The sequence below is a fragment of the Lotus japonicus genome, chromosome 2 (genome assembly GCF_012489685.1).
Source record: "Lotus japonicus ecotype B-129 chromosome 2, LjGifu_v1.2".
In the NCBI taxonomy this organism is placed as follows: Eukaryota; Viridiplantae; Streptophyta; class Magnoliopsida; order Fabales; family Fabaceae; genus Lotus; species Lotus japonicus.
In genome coordinates this window covers 15,230,011-15,250,027 of record NC_080042.1, presented here as the reverse complement: position 1 = coordinate 15,250,027, position 20,017 = coordinate 15,230,011, and the positions used below count along the sequence as shown (strand labels likewise).

General features: G+C 39.0%; 1 protein-coding gene across 1 annotated transcript; it reads left to right on the top strand.

The window, feature by feature from the left end:
• Positions 1-8,264: 8,264 nt before the first annotated feature.
• Positions 8,265-9,798, top strand: LOC130737666 (uncharacterized). Its single transcript, XM_057589489.1, has one exon. The coding sequence runs from the start codon at positions 8,339-8,341 to the stop codon at positions 9,437-9,439; it is 1,101 nt and encodes a 366-aa protein (XP_057445472.1). The 5' UTR covers positions 8,265-8,338; the 3' UTR covers positions 9,440-9,798.
• Positions 9,799-20,017: the final 10,219 nt, after the last annotated feature.

Genomic DNA, 20,017 nt, shown 5'->3' with positions numbered 1-20,017 from the left:
TATTCCTTTCCCTGACGAGTGTTTCGACACGAAACCCTAGAATGTACGAATGATCGATTTCGTTTCTCGGAAGTTTGCCGAAACTGAATCCCTGATAGCTCAAGAACCTTAAAGTAAACTGTTGATGAAGACTTTTCTATTCGGAGCTTCAAACGAAGATTCCACACGCGTACACCCATTTCTTTCGATGTTTCCAATCTTTCTTCAGAAGGAAGTTTTCTCTTCCGACATCGACTGCAAAAAGTAACTTTTTGGGTTAAATCGATTAACATCGTTAGCGAGTCGTTTGCTTAAATTCCAGGAAACCTGTTTCGAGTTCTGGAATTCTGTCGCTGGATTCTATCTTATAATTCACCGAGGAATGCGCAGGAAAAATCGGAATCGCGAAATTTTCATTTTCCCGCGTTTTCCATCTCCTATAAATAGGAGAAAAACTCAAAAATCCTCACCATTCACCCATGGTGGCTGCGAGCTCAAGGGAGGAGAGGGAGATGAAGATTTTCGCTGTTTCTTGCCTGATCGTCGCACTGCCAGTTGCTATACGTAGGCCTCGAGGTACTGATGTTTTTCCTTACCTCTGATCGTAAATTCTGTCGCTTTTCTCTATGTCTTTCTGTGCTCAAAGTTTTGAGCTTTTTGTAAAACTATCCAAATAACTTGATTTCTCTGTCTAAACTTATTCCCTGCATGCCCAAGAGCATGTTTAGCGAATTACATTTCGCCGATTCTCGTCGAATCATCGCAGAACTTCAATTCTGCTCAAAATACTCATTTTATGCTGAGGTTCCGCTTTTTTCATCAAAAACTCTCGACTGAGCTTAGCGTCAGTAGGATTAGTTGTCATAAACGTCGTGGGTATCGACCACATCCAATTTATTTTTTGAAATTCCGATTTTGAGTTTCCGAGCTAAAAATCTTGACCAAAATACCCCTGTCCTAGTTTTCGATCCGATAATTTTTCTGAGAGTTTCCCTGGCCTAGATATCGCCTAAGAATACCTAGGAATTGATTTAGATCGAAGAAAAAGTTCGGAAACCCTATTTTCTAAAGTGGCCGAAACCTGTTTGTTAGGGTACCGTGTCCAAAAATAATTTTTTGGTGTGTATGACCTAAGCCATTGCGTAGCTCTTTCAATTGTCGAAATTTTGGCGTTGGTTTCGTGTCATTCCGAGTTCTGTAGCTCGAGTTATGCGCATTTTAGCGAAAACATGTCTTATTGTCCATTCGTGCCTAAATGTCGAACTCTAGATCTTCGAAAGCTTCTTTTCGGGTTTTGATAGTGTTATTAGTTGTTTTGTTTCTTAGTGTAACGCCCCAATTTCTCAACTGAGGAGTCACATTAGTAACCTAACAAAGTCTAAGGACTAATCTGCAATCCCTAAAATCCAAGGGAATTTTTTTTCTGAAAAACACCTAAACACTTCGGTTAAAAGGTTGGAAACATATCATAACTTTATTTAAATAACCTGTTTCCCGATATACTCTAATAATAGTTTACAACACCATAAGTAAGGTTCAGAATAAATATTGCGCACTTTAACAGTGGCGGAAGCAAGGCTTTAATAACAGAGTTCTCCTATAGGAAAGGAGACTCAAACATAATCCATAAAGGAGAAGCAAAGCTGCTTCTTACACCTCTACTCCACCGCCTACGACCCGATCTCCAACTCGAGCAGCTAAGCTTCGGCAGAAGGCTCTCCATCGCCTAATAGCGTTAAGCGCCCAAACAACAAGTAGCAAATAGAAAGGGTTAACTCCATGCAATTACCATGTATAAAAGAGAAAATCATGCTATTCAAATTTAATTACCTAGCATGGCAAATAACCTAGCAACATAACTCAACTCATATATCAACAACTTAACATAGATTAACTCAGAGGATAATAACCTCAACAATGTAACATCAAATCAGATATCAATAAACCAATAACTAAAATCCAACAACATAGGGTCAGATGTTAGTTCCCTATAATGCAACTATATGCTGCTACCAAAATGGATCGATCAATATCGTCTCACAAGACGGGACAATCACGCGGGACCACACCCACCTCATCGCCACTTAGCGCCACTACGGAAGGGACAATCGCGTGGGACCACACCCACTTCATCGCCACTTTAGAACATCTCGAAAGATGGGACAATCCCGCGGGACCACACCCACCTCATTACCACTTTATAACGCCTCGAAAGACGGGACAATCAAGTGAGACCACACCCACCTCATCGCCACTTAAGGACCAAAGCCTATATGCCAAGTCAGTCATAAACAATGCCCAAACCAATGATTAATTCGGAGTAACCACATGTTATTTCTATTATCAACGAACATAACTCAGTTTAATTGCATACCAACTCAGTTCAATGACAGAAACCAGTAAACGGCCAAGCCTCTCAGAAAACGGAGACACACGTCTCAATAAGTTTACTCGGCCGAAGCCTTTAGAAAACATTTGGTCCAAGCCTCAGAAACAGTCAACATAAGCAAGCATAATAATCATAATCATCTGCTAATCAATATAAACATCTTCATCTCAAACACAGGCAGTGCGATAAAAGCATGCAAGACTCAAAGACACTCTAAAACTGAGTTACCCTTATCTTCGTGAGTAGAAGTTGTGCATGGAAGTTGTGAACCTAGAACAAGGAAACACAATCATCAACACAAGCCTCACTAGAAACAAAACTATCTAATAACACTAATCGAAATCGTTAAGAAACCTTTTAAAGCTTCAGAGTTCCTATTTAAGCACAAATTGACAACGGAGACTTCGTTCGCTAAAACGAGCATAACTCGAGCTAGAGAACTCGGAATGACACGAAACCGGAGCCAAAATTTTGACAATTGAAAGAGCTACGCAATGGCTCAGGTCATAGAGACCCAAAAATTATTTTTGGACACGGTACCCTAACAAATAGGTTTCGCCCACTCTCAAAAATAGGGTTTCCGAACTTTTTCTTCGATCTAAATCAATTCCTAGGTATTCTTAGGCGATATCTAGGCTAGGGAAACTCTCAAAAAAATTATCGGGTCGAAAACTGTCGCAGGGGTATTTTGGTCAATATTTTTAGCTCGGAAACTCAAAATCAGAATTTCGAAAAACAAATTAGATGGGGTCGACACCAACGACGATTATGACGACTAATCCTACTAACGCTAAGCTCAGTCGTGAGTTTTAAGCCCAAAGGACGGAACTTTAGCCCAAAATGGGTATTTTGAGCAGAATCGAAACTCGGCGGCCTTTCGGCGACATTCAGCAAAATGTAATCCGCTAAACATGCTCAGGGGCACGCAGGGAATAAGTTTAGACAGAGAAATCAAGTTATTTGGACAGTTTTACAAAAAGCTCAAAATTTTGAGCACAGAAAAACATAGAGAAAAGCGACAGAATTTACGATCAGAGGTAAGGAAAAACATCAGTACCTCGAGGCCTATGCGTAGCAACGAACTGTGGGACGATCAGGCAAGAATCGGCAAAATCACTTATCTTCCTTCCTCCTTGGAAACCCACGGCCATGTGTGTGTGTGTTTGTGATGTTTTTTTCATTTTTTTTTTTCATTTTTCAAGCTATTTATAGGTTTTGGAAAATGCGGAAAAATGAAAATTTCGCGATTCCAATTTTTCCTGCGCATTCCTCTGTGAATTCTAAGATAGGTTCTGGCGACAGAATTCCAAAACTCAAAAGAGGTTTCTTGGAATTAAATCAAACGATCCAAAGTCGGTGTAAATCGATTTTACCCGAAAAACTACTTTTTGCAGTTGATGTCGGATGAGAAAACTTCCTTCTGAAGAAAGGTTGGAAACATCAAGAGAAATAGGTGTACGCGTGTGGAATCTTCATTTGAAGCTCCGAATAGAAAAAGTCTTCATCGTCGGTTGATTTTAGGTTTCTTGAACTATCAGTGATTTAGTTTCGACAAACCTCCGAGGATTAGAATCGGACGTTCGTACATTCCAGGGTTTCGTATCGAAACGCCTGTCATGGAAGGATTAAGAGAAGTTCTAACATTTCTCTGAAGATTTTTGGAATTAGTTTTCATCGTGTCTTTAAGTCCAAATTAGTTGTTTACTAACGTTTTCTTCTTCATAATACTAATCCAACCATCAAGTACAAGTCAAGTTCCTCTCACGCTTACCCATAATCCTATGCGTGAGTTGGAAATTAATTATTTATTTAATTTTAAAATCTTGGGTCTTACACTTAGCGACTAAGCAATGATACTTTGCTTAAGGTTTGGAACGCGTTGAGCTGAGGAAAGAGACTTTGGAGCAGTTGGTGAGGTTTCACAACTGAGGAGGACGCCGGGGAACTTGCTGGGTTCGGGAGCTTTATTTTGGATTGGACTGGGATGTTGAGATTGGATGGAGAAATTGGCTAAGGTAAGGGTAACTCAGTTTTAGCGCGTCTTTGAGTATTGCATGCTTTTATCGCACTGCATGCGTTTGAGATGAAGGTGTTTAATTTGATTGACAATTGATTGAAATATTGGCATGTTTTGCAATGTTGTATGCTTGCTTATTTTGAATGTTTTCTGAGACTTGTGCCAAATGTTTTCTGGAGGCTTCGGCCGAGTGAACTTATTGAGACGTGTGTCTCCGTTTTCTGAGAGGCTTCGGCCGTTTACTGGTTTCTGTCATTACTGCTTTCTAGTGGATAAGACATGATTATTGTTGATACCTTGATTGTTGTTATGTTGAAATAGTGAGCTGAGTTAGTATGCATTTTGATGAGACGTATGTTTGTTGATAATATGAATAACATGTGATTATGACGGTGATTATTGAATTTGAGATTGTTGTTTGAGTGACCCCTAAGTTGGATGAGATGTTTTGGTTTGCTTGAAGTGGCGATGAGGTGGGTTTGTCCCGCGTGATTGTCCCGTCTTTTGAGACGCTAAAGTGGCGATGAGGTGGGTTTGTCCCACGGGATTGTCCCGTCTTTTCGAGACGTTATAAAGTGGCGATGAGGTGGGTTTGTCCCGCGTGATTGTCCCGTCTTTTGAGACGCTAAAGTGGCGATGAGGTGGGTTTGTCCCACGTGATTGTCCCGTCTTGCGAGACGTTTTTGTTTGATTGATATTGTTGAGGTTATTGATATCCGAGTTGATTATATTGTTGGTTCTAATGATATCTGGGTTGGTTTATATTGTTTGCTTGACGATATCTGATTTGATTTATATATTGGGTTTTGTTGATATATGAGTTGATTTGTATTGCTGGTTTTGTTGAAATTTGATCTACACATCTATACTGTTGAAGTTATCGTTATCCGAATTAATCTATGCTTTTGAGTTATTGATTCACGAGTTAGTTTATGTTGTTAAGTTTTGTTAATATCTGTTTTAAAACCATATCGTTTAATTCTGTTAAATATATGATTTGATTTCATGATTCGATAGGATGAGTTGTCATCTAATTTGAGTTAAATTGCTAGTTTATTTACCATGCTAAGTAATCAAATTTGAATAGCATGATTTTCTCTTTTATATGTGGTAGTTGTATGGAGTTAACCCTTTCTGTTTGCTACTTGATGTTTGGGCCCTTAACGCTATTAGGCGATGGAAAATCTTCGCTGGAGCTTGACCTTCGTACGAGTCGGAGAAGAGAACTTGAAGGACTGTGGAAGACTTGAAGAATAGAGTCGGGTGTAGGGTTAGAGCCTTGGGTTAGAGAGCTAACCATTATTGGTTTAAGCTTGCATAATGATTTTAGAAATTTATATTTGGGGTTTCGGGTACTCGCCTTGTTCAAGGCTTAATGTAAATCCCTTTGTAGTTGGGAGTATGCATGACATGTTTTGGAAATACATTTGAAAAGAAAAAAAATATATACTCGTGTTTATGTATCAGTTTGGAAAACATTGCATATTTATTTTATCAAGTTGTTACCGTGACCCCTGAAAATCGGGGCTTTACAACAACCATTGAATCATGTGATAGAAACTATATTACATATAGAAATCAAGAGGAAAACATCATAGTTAAAGGCTACATCCAAATCCAACAAAATAAACTTAGCAATCCATAGTCATGGATTGCTTACAAAGCTTACAAGAGGAAACTAAGGTAAAAGCGGTGACCCGTGACGTCCTAGAACCGTTCCCAGCTCGTTGGATGATCAAGAACCGGTGCACCTAAGTATCTTCTCTGTTCTGGTCGAGTTCCCTCTCTTGAAATCTGAAGAAAATGTAAAAAGCTCCCTTTTCTCTGTTCAATTTGAGCTTTTAAATGAAGCAGATCGAGCATTTGGCGCTAAGCTCCACTTTTGGTGCTAAGCGCCACTTTAAAATAATCTGAACCGCCTTAAATGGCGCTAAGCGCCAGGCTTCATTCAAAGATGGGTTTCCCCTGTCCAAATGGTGCTAAGCGCCAGAAATGGGGCTAAGCGCCACTATCTTTCTAGATCTTCAACTTTCACTTAATTTTGCTTGGATCTTCATCAATATTTCTCCTAAAATCAAAAAGTAAAGTTTAATTATGATTAAGATTATATTTAAGACAAAATACTACTAAAATCTAAATATTTACAACTTATGCAAATGAGGGATAGTTTGAGGAATAAATCACATGTTAAGAACAAATAAGTGACGATTCTAATATGGAAAATCACGTAAATTCGGCACTTATCAGATGCTCATGTAATCTATTTGATTCCCTTTCATACAAAATCAATGTTTCTATGTTAAAGAATCAATGGTTTTCTCTTTTGCTTCATGCTATATCTTAGGTTGATCCCCTTGGGTATTTTGATTGATTCAAACTTGTGTAGGGAACTCGCACGTTCTTGAGTCCGAACTAGAGTTAATCATATGTTTCTTTTCCATGATTCAATGATTTTTACCTTGTGCTTCATGCTTGTTTTGGATTGATCACCTAGAACATGAATTTAGATTTAATAGGATGGTGGGAACTAACTATTTAAATCTTAATTAGGTAAAATCATCTAATGATTCTAAGGTCTAGGGATAGGGTTTGATCATTAGTCTATTCAAACACCCATGCTTAATGCTACTCACTATTGTTAATCGATCAAGGGATTGAAGGTTAATATAGGGAGTTGATAATCTTCTACACAGGCGGACTGGGTAGTAAGATAAGAAATGGTGGGAGGAATCAATTTCATAGAACAATATTTGCATGTGAATCAATAGGTTACATAGAGGTCAGACAACGAAACTCTAATCCCAGCAAAACTATTCACCTTTGGTGAATCCAACTCTTTTATATGCTTTATTTATATTTTCATGTTCTTAAACAAACAACCAATATCTTTGTTAACCATCATTTGAGTTTGTTAGCTATTGAACGACATAAGTATTACACCTCCCTGTGGATACGGACAAAACCCTTTACTATACTACAATTGAGTCTTGAGAGATTCAAACGTAGAGTGGTAAAAAAATCTTTCAACACCATCATACATTCATATGTTATGCAAACTACTGTTGAGTGAGCCTACCATCATATTTCTTGTCTTTTGAGTCTACCATCATATATGTTATGCAAACTAAATGGGTAAATGTAGTGTGCTCAGCGTTGATTTATGGGGCGTGCTCAAGGAGTTGAGGTTGGCTTTTCACTTGAAACCTTTGGAGGTTCAAGTGGAGATGAATTGAATTCTATTGTGGCTTACTAGACACTAGTCATCCTCATACGGACTTAGTTAAGGAGATTTTGATGCTAGCCTCTCATAGATTCTATGAAGTGATGGGGAAGTGTAGTGAAATGGGGAAGGTTCACTTGCTCTATTCTAACTCTCACTTTGTATTTATTTATGTTCTCATTCTTTTAAGAATTTAGTATCTTCACACTTTTGTATACATATTTTTTTTTATAGAATTGGGTGCTACTGCCCAAGAACAAAATTAACACATTATTGACTTATCTTCTCTTCGTATATCTGTATTATTTTGTTATCACATCAACATGAGGGCAAAGATCACTATGAAAGCAAAGATTAGAGCCTCCATGTCCAAGATTGGCAAGGTGATCAACACACCTAATTGCCTCTCTAAAGATATGAATGGAAAGTGACTTCCCCCATCTATGAGAGGCTAGCATCAAAATCTCCTAAAAACATAATGTGTAATTTTAGGAGATGTTAAAAAAAAATATTTTTCAAGGATGCAAAATAAAAATGATATATTTTATAAGGACTAAAAATTTATTTAAGCCAAAAAATAAAATAAGTTTGAAAATACTAATTTTCTTTAAAAAAGAGAACATTAATAATGACAAAGTGAAAGTGAGAGTTAGAACTTAGAATAGAGCAAGTGAATACCTTCCCCACTTCACTACACTTCCATCACTTCACTGAATCAAACAGCAACACAAAAATGGTGAGCACCATCACCACCACCTTCTTCACTACCACAACCACCCCAACATCCCTCTCCTCCTCCCTTCATTCAAAAAAACCCCATTCTCTCACTCTCCCCAATTCCAAATTCAACCACTTCTCCCCCTCCAAACACCCCAAACCCATAACCCACTCCTCCAGACCCACCACCCCATCTCTACCCAAATCCTTCCCCGACGACTCCCCCACCGCCGTCTCCGCCACAACCTCCGCCACCTCCCCTCTCAACCTCAAGTCCCGCCTCCGCTCCGGCGAGACCCTCTACGGCCTCTTCCTCCTCACATTCTCCCCCACTCTCGCCGAGATCGCGGGCCTCGCCGGCTACGATTTCGTCGTCATCGACATGGAACACGGCCACGGCGGAATCTCCGAAGCCCTCCCCTGCCTCCACGCCCTCGCTGCTTCAGGCACAGCGGCGATCCTCCGCGTCCCTGACACCACCGCCGCGTGGGCCAAGAAGGCCCTCGACATCGGCCCTCAGGGTATCATGTTTCCCATGGTCGAGTCCGCCAAATCCGCCGCGAAAGCCGTCTCATACTGCCGGTTCCCGCCGGCGGGGATCCGCGGCTCCGCCCACCCGATCGTTCGTGCCTCCGCCTACGGCATCGACGAGGGCTACCTGAATAACTACCTCGACGAGATTCTGATCATGTGCCAGGTGGAGTCGCTGGAAGGGGTGAAGAAGATCGACGAGATCGCGGCTGTTGATGGGGTTGACTGCGTGCAAATGGGGCCGTTGGATCTGAGTGCCAGCATGGGGTGCTTGTGGGATCCGGGGAACAAGAATGTGAGGGATGTGTTGAGGGAAGCGGAGAGGAAGGTGCTGGCGGTGAGGGAGAAGAAGAAGAAGAAGAATAAGAGTGAGGGAAACGACGACGTTTACCTGGGCGGTTTCGCGTTGCCATACGACGGGCCGCGAGACTTGAGGTCACGGGGGTATCACATGGTGTCTGGTGCTGTGGATGTGGGTTTGTTTAGGAGCGCCGCGGTGGAAGATGTTGAGAGTTTTAAGGCTAGTTTGGTTGAGGATGAAGAAGGAGAGGGTAAAGAGGGTGATGAGAAGTATTGGAGTGAATAAATTTGTCTTTGAAAAATTTGGTTTTGGACAAGTTAGTGCACTTTTAATTTGGTGTTTGGTGAATTCCAATCATGGTTTGGTTAAAAGTTTGTTTCTTGTAGCTCAAGCTTTTGTCCAAAATGTAGTTTGTGTTTCAAACACCAAAGCAAAATGTACAAATTTCATCTTTTCTTCAGTCATATTAGTTTAGTCCCTCAAAAAGGACTAGTATGGTGTTTTTAGGGACTACCTTAGGTGTTTGACTCCTTTCTTTTAATTGTATTTTAATGTTCTTTATTGCTTCTGATTTTATAAAATTAGATTGATGTAGTTATCATATGCCTTTAATCATCAATGAAAATTAATCTTTTGATCTGTTATATTTGTAGTGGTAGTTATATTATTATATAAAATAGTTATTTGATCTGTTAAGCATAAATTGTGGACTCTGTCCCTGAATTCTCTGCTCTCAACCTAGGTGCTCTTTGGTTTGGACTTATTACTTCCTTGTTGTTTTCATTTGACTTCTTCTGATAACCATATATATTACTGCCTCTTGGACCCCAAATGTGATTTTAGTTTGTAGTTCTTTGATTATGGTTTTCTCTGTACCTTTTTTTTTGAAGTTAAACAAGACATGTGTTGCTTTAAATTTTTTGGAATAATGTAGTTTATTTGTTGTGGTGATTGAGTTAGAAGAAACCAAAATAATTCGAAGTTGTATTCTTGTGCCATTTTCTTTTACAGTATCAGTAATATTAGCATTTCCAAGTTGTGATTTATGCTTCAAGGAAATTGTTGCTCGTGCAAACAAGTAGGTCACAAGTAGAGAAGTTATAAGCTTCCTGAGCTTTGATGGAAGAAGTTATATACTGGTCTAGCAGTCTTTATAGATTGTTAATAGCACTCTTGGTTTGCTGAAATATATTCTAGGGCTACGTCATGTTCCATGGTTCCTTTGATGCTAGATATACATGAAAGTTGAAATCCTGACCTTAGCGCTCATTCATGTGTGATTGCTTCAATCATTAGAAAACACTAACCTTATTTTGTACTTAGAGGGACGCTCTTCTGCTTAAGCTTATTTCAATTGATTTGAAGGAATAGCCATTATGATTTGTTGTAACCAGTTTAAATATTTGATTATTTGTTCTAGTGTAATTATTTTTCTCTATCAGTACCTTGACATTTCCTTTCCTTTCAGTGAAAACAGAGAATCCAACCCAGAATTGACAGAAACAGATATTAACAGCATTTAGCTAGCTGTTCAATGGGCTACCTTTCTCCTAAACTCCTCTATTGTATCTTTGCCCACCTTTTTCCTTCGTTCTCTCAGCTCTTTTTATGGTAAGTGATTTTCTTATCCTTTCTTCTCTCACCCTCCTCCTCAGCATTCTGTTATGGTCTTTTTAGGTACTTTAGTTAGTATTTTGAAATCCTCAGAAAAACCTAGAACTTTTTGGAAAGAGTAAATATTTATCCTCCTACAAATCCTCCTACATACTAAATGGAGAAACTATTAAATGAAAAATTAATGCATTTGGTATCTTTGAAATGTAAAAAGCATTTAGCTTTTCTCAATTTAGTATGACATGTTGGCTGGAAATGGGAAGTTGAGGAAGTTACCAAATTAGTAAACTAGAAGAAAGTGGGTAGCTAAGTTTTTTAATGGGAGACAGGACAAACAGTACCTGGTGCTTAATTGGTTAATGTAATTTCTCATACTCAAGCACATGGTTAATTATCCAATAGTTTGGTGCTAAGGCCCCTTTGAAGAATTGAAGGAAGGTGTACTGTTAGGACCCCATTGCAAGGTATGGGACTTGAGTCCCACATTGGAAGTATGGGATTCTAAATGTGGGGTTTATAAGGTCTTGGGCTCTCCAACTACAACAGCTAGCTTTTGTGGTGTGGTTCTCCCAAGGTTCTTATCAATGGTATCAGAGCCTTCCACCATGTCTCTGAGCTGCAAACGAGCGGCGCGGGTGGTGACGCCGGCATTGCAGTGTTCGCCCGGGACTAGTCGTGGGGCTAGTGCACAGCCAGCCCGCGTGGGCGCCGGGGCTGCGGAGCGTGGTGGGATGTTAGGACCCCATTGCAAGGTATGGGACTTGAGTCCCACATTGGAAGTATGGGATTCTAATGTGGGGTTTATAAGGTCTTGGGCTCTCCAACTACAACAGCTAGCTTTTGTGGTGTGGTTCTCCCAAGGTTCTTATCATGTACCTATCGCTGCCTATTTTTCATAAGACTAATCTGTCTTTTCGAATTACATGAACACAATGGCACCATAAGCTGAAAATGTGAAATCTTAAAATTTTCAAGGTCTAACTCTTCCCTAGGCTTAATGTACTAGGTGTAAACCTCCGAATTGTTTGATATCACTGACATGCCTTTCATGAGATACAGATAGCCCATTGGTTTACTGAGATTTAAGTATGTTATTGTTTGTTGTTCTCTACCCCTAACTAGGCATTAATATTCCTTAGCTTTTACCATCTGTTGATCAAAATGTCCCTTATAACTTGTTATTGGAAAATAATAGGTAAATGCTGTTTTTTTTTTATTCCTCAGCCAAAGGCTGGTATTTATAGAGAGGATACAATTATTACTCCTTGAATTAAGGAGAGAATTACTACTCCTTGAATTAAGGAGAAAATTATTACATATAAAAAAGTCAATAATAGAATCTCTAGAATTGACTGGAAAACAATAAATACTGATGTATTTTCCAACACCCCCCCTCAAGTTGGTGCATAGATATCTATCATGCCCAACTTGCCTATCAAATGCTCAAAGGTAGGTCTTGCCAAGCTCTTGGTCAGGATATTCGCAGTTTGCTGACTCGAAGTCACAAAAGGTAGACATATGATTCCAGCATCTAACTTCTCCTTTATGAAATGTCGATCAATCTCAATATGCTTGGTTCTGTCATGTTGAACTGGGTTATGAGCTATGCTAATAGCAGCTTTACTGTCGGAGTATAATTTCAATGGAAGCTCAATTTTCATCTTAAGTTCTTCTAGGACTCTATGAATCCATAATCCTTCACAAATACCTTGAGCCATAGCTCTAAACTCAGCTTCTGCACTACTTCTTGCCACAACTCCTTGTTTCTTGCTCCTCCATGTCACAAGATTACCCCAAACATAGGTACAATATCCAGAGGTTGATCTTCTATCTGTGACTGAGCCTGCCCAATCAGCATCGGTGAAGATAGACACATTTCTTTCACTAGTCTTCTTAAAAAATAAGCCTTTTCCGGGATTTCCCTTCAAATATCTCAGTATCCTATAGACTGCCTCAAGATGTTCCTCAAAAGGAGAATGCATGAACTGACTCACTACACTAACTAAGAAAGCAATATCAGGTCGAGTGTGTGACAAATAAATCAGTTTCCCAACCAATCTTTGGTATCTTCCAGTATCAACGGGAACACTACTTTCTTCCCAAAGTTTAGCATTAGGATCCATAGGGGTATCTGCTGGACGACATCCACTCATTCCTGTTTCTTTCAATAAGTCTAGAATGTATTTCTGCTGTGAAACGACAATACCATTCTTTGATCGAGCAACCTCCATTCCAAGAAAATATCACATGGGTGAAATCAATAAGTCTTGATTTCAAAGTCTACTGCTAATTTCTCTTTTACTCTTGCCATTTCAACTGTATCATCTCCAGTAAGGACAATATCATCAACATAAACAATCAGGGCAGCAACTTTCCCATCGTGGGAGAATTTTGTGAATAAGGTGTGGTCAGCCTGTCCTTGAGTGTACCCTTGTTTCTTCATGGACTGAGTGAATTTTTCAAACCAAGCTCTAGGGGACTGCTTTAATCCATACAAAGACCTATTTAGTTTGCATACATTTGGTCCAAATTTGCTTTCAAAGCCAGGAGGAATCTCCATATATACTTCTTCTTCTAGATCACCATTAAGAAACGCATTCTTAACATCCAATTGATGTAGGGGCCAATCCAGGTTGGCAGCAAGAGATAAGAGAATTCGGACAGTGTTCAATTTTGCAACAGGAGCAAATGTCTCTGAGTAGTCTATACCATAGGTCTGAGTAAAGCCCTTCGCCACCAAGCGAGCCTTGTACCTTTCAATTGACCCATCTGAATTATACTTCACAGTAAACACCCATTTGCATCCAACTGTCTTCTTGCCATCTGGTAGTGTCATAACACTCCAAGTTTTGTTCTTTTCAAGAGCTGTCATCTCCTCAAGTACAACTTCCCTCCACTTTGGAATTTCTAGAGCAACCTGGACATTTTTTGGAATTTCTACACTAGACAATTTTGAGGTGAAGGCAGACAGAGATGAAGACAAATTTGAATATGATATAAAATTGGAAATAGGGTGTTTAGTGCAAGATCTAACAGGTTTTCTAATGGCAACAGGATCATCTATATCAGGATAAAAAATACGACTCTAAGAAACAGAGATAGACTTACCTTTCATTTTCTTAGGAGGTTGATCATTCCCCGGTTCAGATTCCTGACAGTGTTGAGATGTGGACTCATTCCTTTCTTTGTGGTGCTTTTTCACATAAACCTTCCCTTTCCAAGTCCTGTTTCCTACTTCAAATCTGTTCTCTTTAAGTGACTCATTATTTTGTGGCATTTTAATTAGATCATCATCATCCCTATTGTCAAGATTCTCATTGGTTTCTTCATGAGAAAATGTAGGCTCTGATTCCCCAAGTTCCTTACTCATAACAGGAGTAGGATCAGATAGAGTATCTTGGCCATTTTCTGTTGGTGCAGAACTATAAGTCTTAGAGCTTTGTGGTACAGGCAAAGATAATTTATTTAAAAAACTCATGTCCTCAATTTGAAACGAGTCTTCCTTTATATCCCCCCCTTGAAGATGAGTGTCATTAAAAAAAGGTTTATTTTCAAAAAACGTAACGTCCATAGTGACAAACATTTTCTTGTTTTTTGGATCAAAACATTTATACCCCTTTTGGGTTGGGGAGTATCCAACAAAAACACATTTTATAGCACGTGGTTCAAGTTTTCCAACATTTTTATGTTCATGAACAAAGGCTATGCAACCAAAGATTTTTAATGTCAAATCAGTTGAAACACGAGTACTAGGAAAACATTCTTTGAAAGTATTAATTGGAGTTTGGAAATTGAGAACTTTGGAGGGCATTCTATTAATTAAATATGCCGCTGTTAAAACAGCTTCGCCCCACAAATAGTTTGGTACTTTACTTGAGAAAAGTAATGCTCTAGCAACCTCCAATAAATGTCTATTTTTTCTTTCAGCAACTCCATTTTGTTGAGGAGTATTAGGACATGAACTTTGATGTACAATCCCATTTTTTAGGAAAAAATCATCCAAAATAGTGTTAAAATATTCTTTGCCATTATCACTTCTAAAGACTTGAATATTTGTTTGATATTGGTTCTGCACCATTGTACAAAAATCCTTTACAGCCTGACAAACATCTGATTTCCCCTTTAACAAGTACACCCAACATACTCTTGAATGGTCATCTATAAATGTGATGAACCATTTTTTAAGAGAAAGTGTACTTGTACGGTTAGGGCCCCAAACATCACTGTGAACAATAGAAAAAGGTTTTGATGGTTTATATGGCTGTATTGGAAATTGGGAACGATGATGCTTTGCAAACTCACATGCTTCACATTTAAGCAAAGAAAGGTTCTTATTATAAAATAACTTAGGAAACAAGTGTTTTAAGTAATGAAAACTAGGATGACCTAATCGTAAATGCCATAACATAATGTTGTCATCATTATTATTCAAAACAAAAAAAGATTCAAAGCAGGAACTTATTGTTTTTGGAGGTAGTTGTGATGCAGATCCAATGTCAAGGTAGTAGAGTCCTCCACTCTCCTTAGCACTGCCAATCATCTTCCCCGAGTTCAAATCCTGAAAGACACAGTGAGAACGGAAAAAATTGGTTTGACAATTTATATCTCGGGTTAATTTACTAACAGACATTAAATTACAGGATAAGTTTGGAACATGAAGGACATTGTTAAGAGTTAACACTGGAGACAACACAACTGACCCTTTACCTGCAATGGCTGAAAAAGTGCCATCTGCAATTTTTATTTTTTGATTACCTGCACATGGACTATATGAAGAAAACAAGGTGGATTCACCTGTCATGTGATCCGAGGCACCTGAATCTAATATCCAAGTATGACTGGGACTGACACTAAGACATGCAGAATTACCTTTTGTTGCTATAGAGCAAGAAGGGGTTGAAGACTCGAGGAGTTTGAGCAGTTTGTCTAGTTGTTCCGTAGTGAGCGGAAGCTGAGTCGAAGAGGATTGCTGCCCTTGATCAGAATTACTTGCTTGAAATGCACGACCACCTTTCTTCTTCCAGTTAGGAGGTTTTCCTATGAGCTTCCAACAATTTTCACGCGTGTGCCAGTTTTCCTTGCTTGCAGTGATCGCACCAAGGAACTTTGTCTGACCTTTTTCCCTCGCCGAGGTTCCTAGTAGCTAGAGCAGAGCCTTCAGATTCAGAACTTCGTGGTGTCTTGCCCATCATAATTCCTTGTCGTGCCTCCTCCCTTCTGATTTCTGCAAATGTTTCACGAAGAGTTGGCAATGGTATTTTTCCTAAAACTCGACCCCTTACCTCATCAAGGTCTGTATTTAGCCCAGCAAGAAACATGAAGACACGATCATTTTCTTGCCTCTTGAGAAACAGAACACTATCTTCTGTACACCTCCAATTGTCATCATAACAGAGATCTAATTCTTGCCACAGGGTCAACAGCTCATTGTAATAAGCAGTTACACTCCTGTCACCTTGTTTAGCCTGCCATAACTTTGATTTTAAACCAAAAATTTGGGAGGAGTTTTGAATATTAGAGTATGTTTCCTTAACAGCTTCCCACACATCCTTTGCAGAAGGCAAAAACATGTAAGTCTTACCTATTCCAGTTTCCATAGAGCTTACCAACCAAGCAATAATCAAGGAGTTTTCAGATTTCCATTGTTTGTAACGAGGGTCTCCGCTTGTTGGTTCAGCTACTGCTCCTGTTAAAAAACCAAGCTTCCCTTTGCTATCCAATACCAAGCGAACGGTTTGGGCCCATTCATTATAGTTCTTCCCATTCATCTTAGGAATATTGACCTTGAGGGAGTATGAGGAACCCTCTTGGTCATTGCAACCTATATTGACATTACTGTCACCATAAACACTGTTGTTCCTGTTTTCATTGTTGACGCCATTACTGCCACTGTTTGCGACGAACTTTGGTGTGCCATCTCCACGACCACCACCATTACCGCCGCCACCGCCATCACCGCTGTTGACGCCCGAGTCAAGTGATTGTTCGCCGTGGTTGGCTGTGGATCCGGTGTAGGCCTCTGCTATGGAGGGCCACCTATTGCGACCTGCCATAGGAGGCTAAATGGGTATGTGAAACGGGTCGGGGAAGGAAATAGGTTGATCATACTAGCTGTGGAAAGCTCTACAGTAAAAGTCCCAACCTAGGGCTCTGATACCATGTCAAATAACCACTTAATCCCAAAAGCTTAAGCTATTGGGTAAGGGTCACTTTAATGGTTTTATATTATATTCTAACACGCCCCCTCACGCAAGAGCTCTTTGGGCTTGAAGCGTGGATAACTGCACAGGCCCACCTACCATGTGCTTAATTAAATTCCACTTTTTAATTAGAAAGTGAGGGGAGCAAGGATCGAACTCTAGACCTCTCGGCCATAGAGGCTCTGATACCATATTGGAAAATAATAGGTAAATGCTGTTTTTTTTATTCCTCAGCCAAAGGCTGGTATTTATAGAGAGGATACAATTATTACTCCTTGAATTAAGGAGAGAATTACTACTCCTTGAATTAAGGAGAAAATTATTACATATAAAAAAGTCAATAATAGAATCTCTAGAATTGACTGGAAAACAATAAATACTGATATATTTTCCAACACTTGTTATGCCTGTCCAGAGGACCTGGAAACTGATATAGAGGATCATTTTTCAGAAGCACATGGTGTTGAATTTGAAGAAGCTGGTCTTGCAATATCTGCTGCATCCCAGTTACTGACAAGACTACTTGATTGTGAGCAGTTTTGCTTGGTTTGCTTTGTGAAATACTCAGGTCCAATATTCCTCTCCACAACAAAGAATGGGTTGCTGCCGGCCTAGTTAAACTGTTCTCTCCCGGGTTAAGATACGAGTATTAATCCAATCAAGGTTGAAGTTACACTTTATGACATAATACCAAGACTTGTAGAACAAATCAAAACTTCATTCTCCCCAGAAGCACAGGAATCTGCTGTTGTAGAGTAGAACTCTATAGAATAATATCTGAAGGAGTGGTAGATTCCACAGGAGCTATTATTACTGGTGGAGAATTATATTCATTGTTGAAACTGAGGAACAAGGAAGTGAAATAGCTGTTGAAACAAGCTTGGCAATATTGTATATAAGTATGGATGGTAAGAATCATTCAGCAGTTGCGGCTGCTGGAGCACTTCATTTACTCAGAACATGGCAAACTTGATGAGTGAGTGTGAGTCCAAGTGCATAAATCAGTAAGCAGTTTTCTCATATTTGTATCATCTTTAAATGTGTAAAAGAAAACATTAACACTGTTTCAAATAGAAAACTTATTTTGATACTAAATTTGTATTGACCGTCTTGTTTTTTTCCATTGTAATCGTCACAGATATTAAACAGCAAGTTATATTTACAGGTGTTCGCGGTTCGGTTAAATATAAGGCCTGGCTGTGGTTGGGAGCAAAAATAGAAACTTCCATCATGCAATTTCTGAATGGTTTTGTGAACCAATTGCATGTTGTGCAGGTCTGTAACTCATGGAAACTTGCAGGTTCTAGAAACTCATTCTCACAAGTGTACTAAGTGTGTGCTGTATGGTATGGCATCGAGGTGCTTTATTTAAGGATGTGAGGCCAAGTATGGAAGCCATGTATAGTATGGCATTTGGGGTGCTGAATGATTGGTTGGCGGTGCAGGAGCGACTAGCTGGAATAAACCAGCTCCAGGACTTCTTATGGAATGGTTGTTCGCAATCATGAAGGGGAGTACTTATTCGCAGCAACTAGTTTCTCCCCGTACCGTTTGAGTCCGTTAATTGCAGAGGCAGTGGGGCTAAGGTGGGCGTTGGCTGAAGCACTGCGAATTGACATGGATGTTGTGGTTGTGGAAATCGATTCAGCAGATATTATTTCATGTTTTGTAGGTAGGAAGTATGTTGCAAATTTATAACCTATTATTCAAGATCGTAGGGATCTTGCTGTTAAGTTTGTTTCTTTCAGTATTGTTCACACTAAGAGTGAAGGAAATAAGGAGCTAAAGTTTCGGATTACCGAACATTTGTTGGTGGTTTGAGTTACCTTCTTTTCTTAATTCCGCTATTTTAGCTGATGTATTTTCTGTTTCGATATAATGAAGTACTTTCCATCAAAAAAAAAATAGCCCAATAGTATTTTAAATGTGTCATGAGTAGCGGTGAAACTTCAACTCAAATTGGAGGGACCAAAAATAAATTAATATATAAATTAATTTATATATTCGAAAAGAATTATTTTATAGAGTATAAAGATATTTTAATCAATATAAATGTCTTATTTTATATACCAAAAATGAAATATCACAAAAAAATATATTTAATTGTAAATAAAAATAATATCAAGATTAAGATGGTTGATATTAGTTTTGTGACTTCATTCTTTATAGGTTTCTTTTATGTGAATGGAAAAATTAAACAAAAAAACAACATAGGTATAACAATTTTAGTGAATAAAGGAGCAATCCTCACGGAAGGAATATCTAAAACTGTAAAATGACATTGTAAATTTAGGTCAATAGCGACAAGATCCGTAGACCTATTAGCATTCCTCGAGATGTGACAAAGATGAACATCCCAATCTCGCGCCAGAAGCTCATGTAGAAACAATACAAAGCACTTCCTTGATTCGCATGCTTCCCAATAATTGAACGCCATAAAGGAGAGTCAGAGTCTGAGTCTCTGCAAACATAGTGCCTCCACCCAACGGTCCAACATAGAAGTCATGACACCAAGAACTAGATGTGTCTCTCATCAAATCTCCCATACCCATATGTTGAAGATCGCAGTTGAAAGCACCATTAACATGGGTAACGAACACCAGGGTGAAACATACCAAAATGTTTTATTTTAATTATTATTTATAAATGATTTTATAAAATTATTTAATATTTCATTAAAACTTCTGGAATTAATTTGATATTCTTAGTCGTTGAGCAGGTTCAGTTTCAAATAAACTAAAGGCTTAAATGCATTTGTTGCCCCTGATGTATCGTCAATGTGCAAAAGATAACCCGACTCTTTTTTTGTCGATGTTTGTACCCTCAATGTTTTGAGAAAGTATAGGGAATGCCCCTCCGTCAGATCGACGTTAAAAAACTAACGGAGGGGCTGACGTGGATTTTCTTTTTTTATTTTTCTTTTATTTCCTCAAATGCCACGTCATTAAATGAAAATAAAAACCTTGAAAATTGGTTGGAGAGGTTCGAACCCAGGACCTTGTAATGGCAAAACACACACATTACCAATTGAGCTACATGGACAATTGAT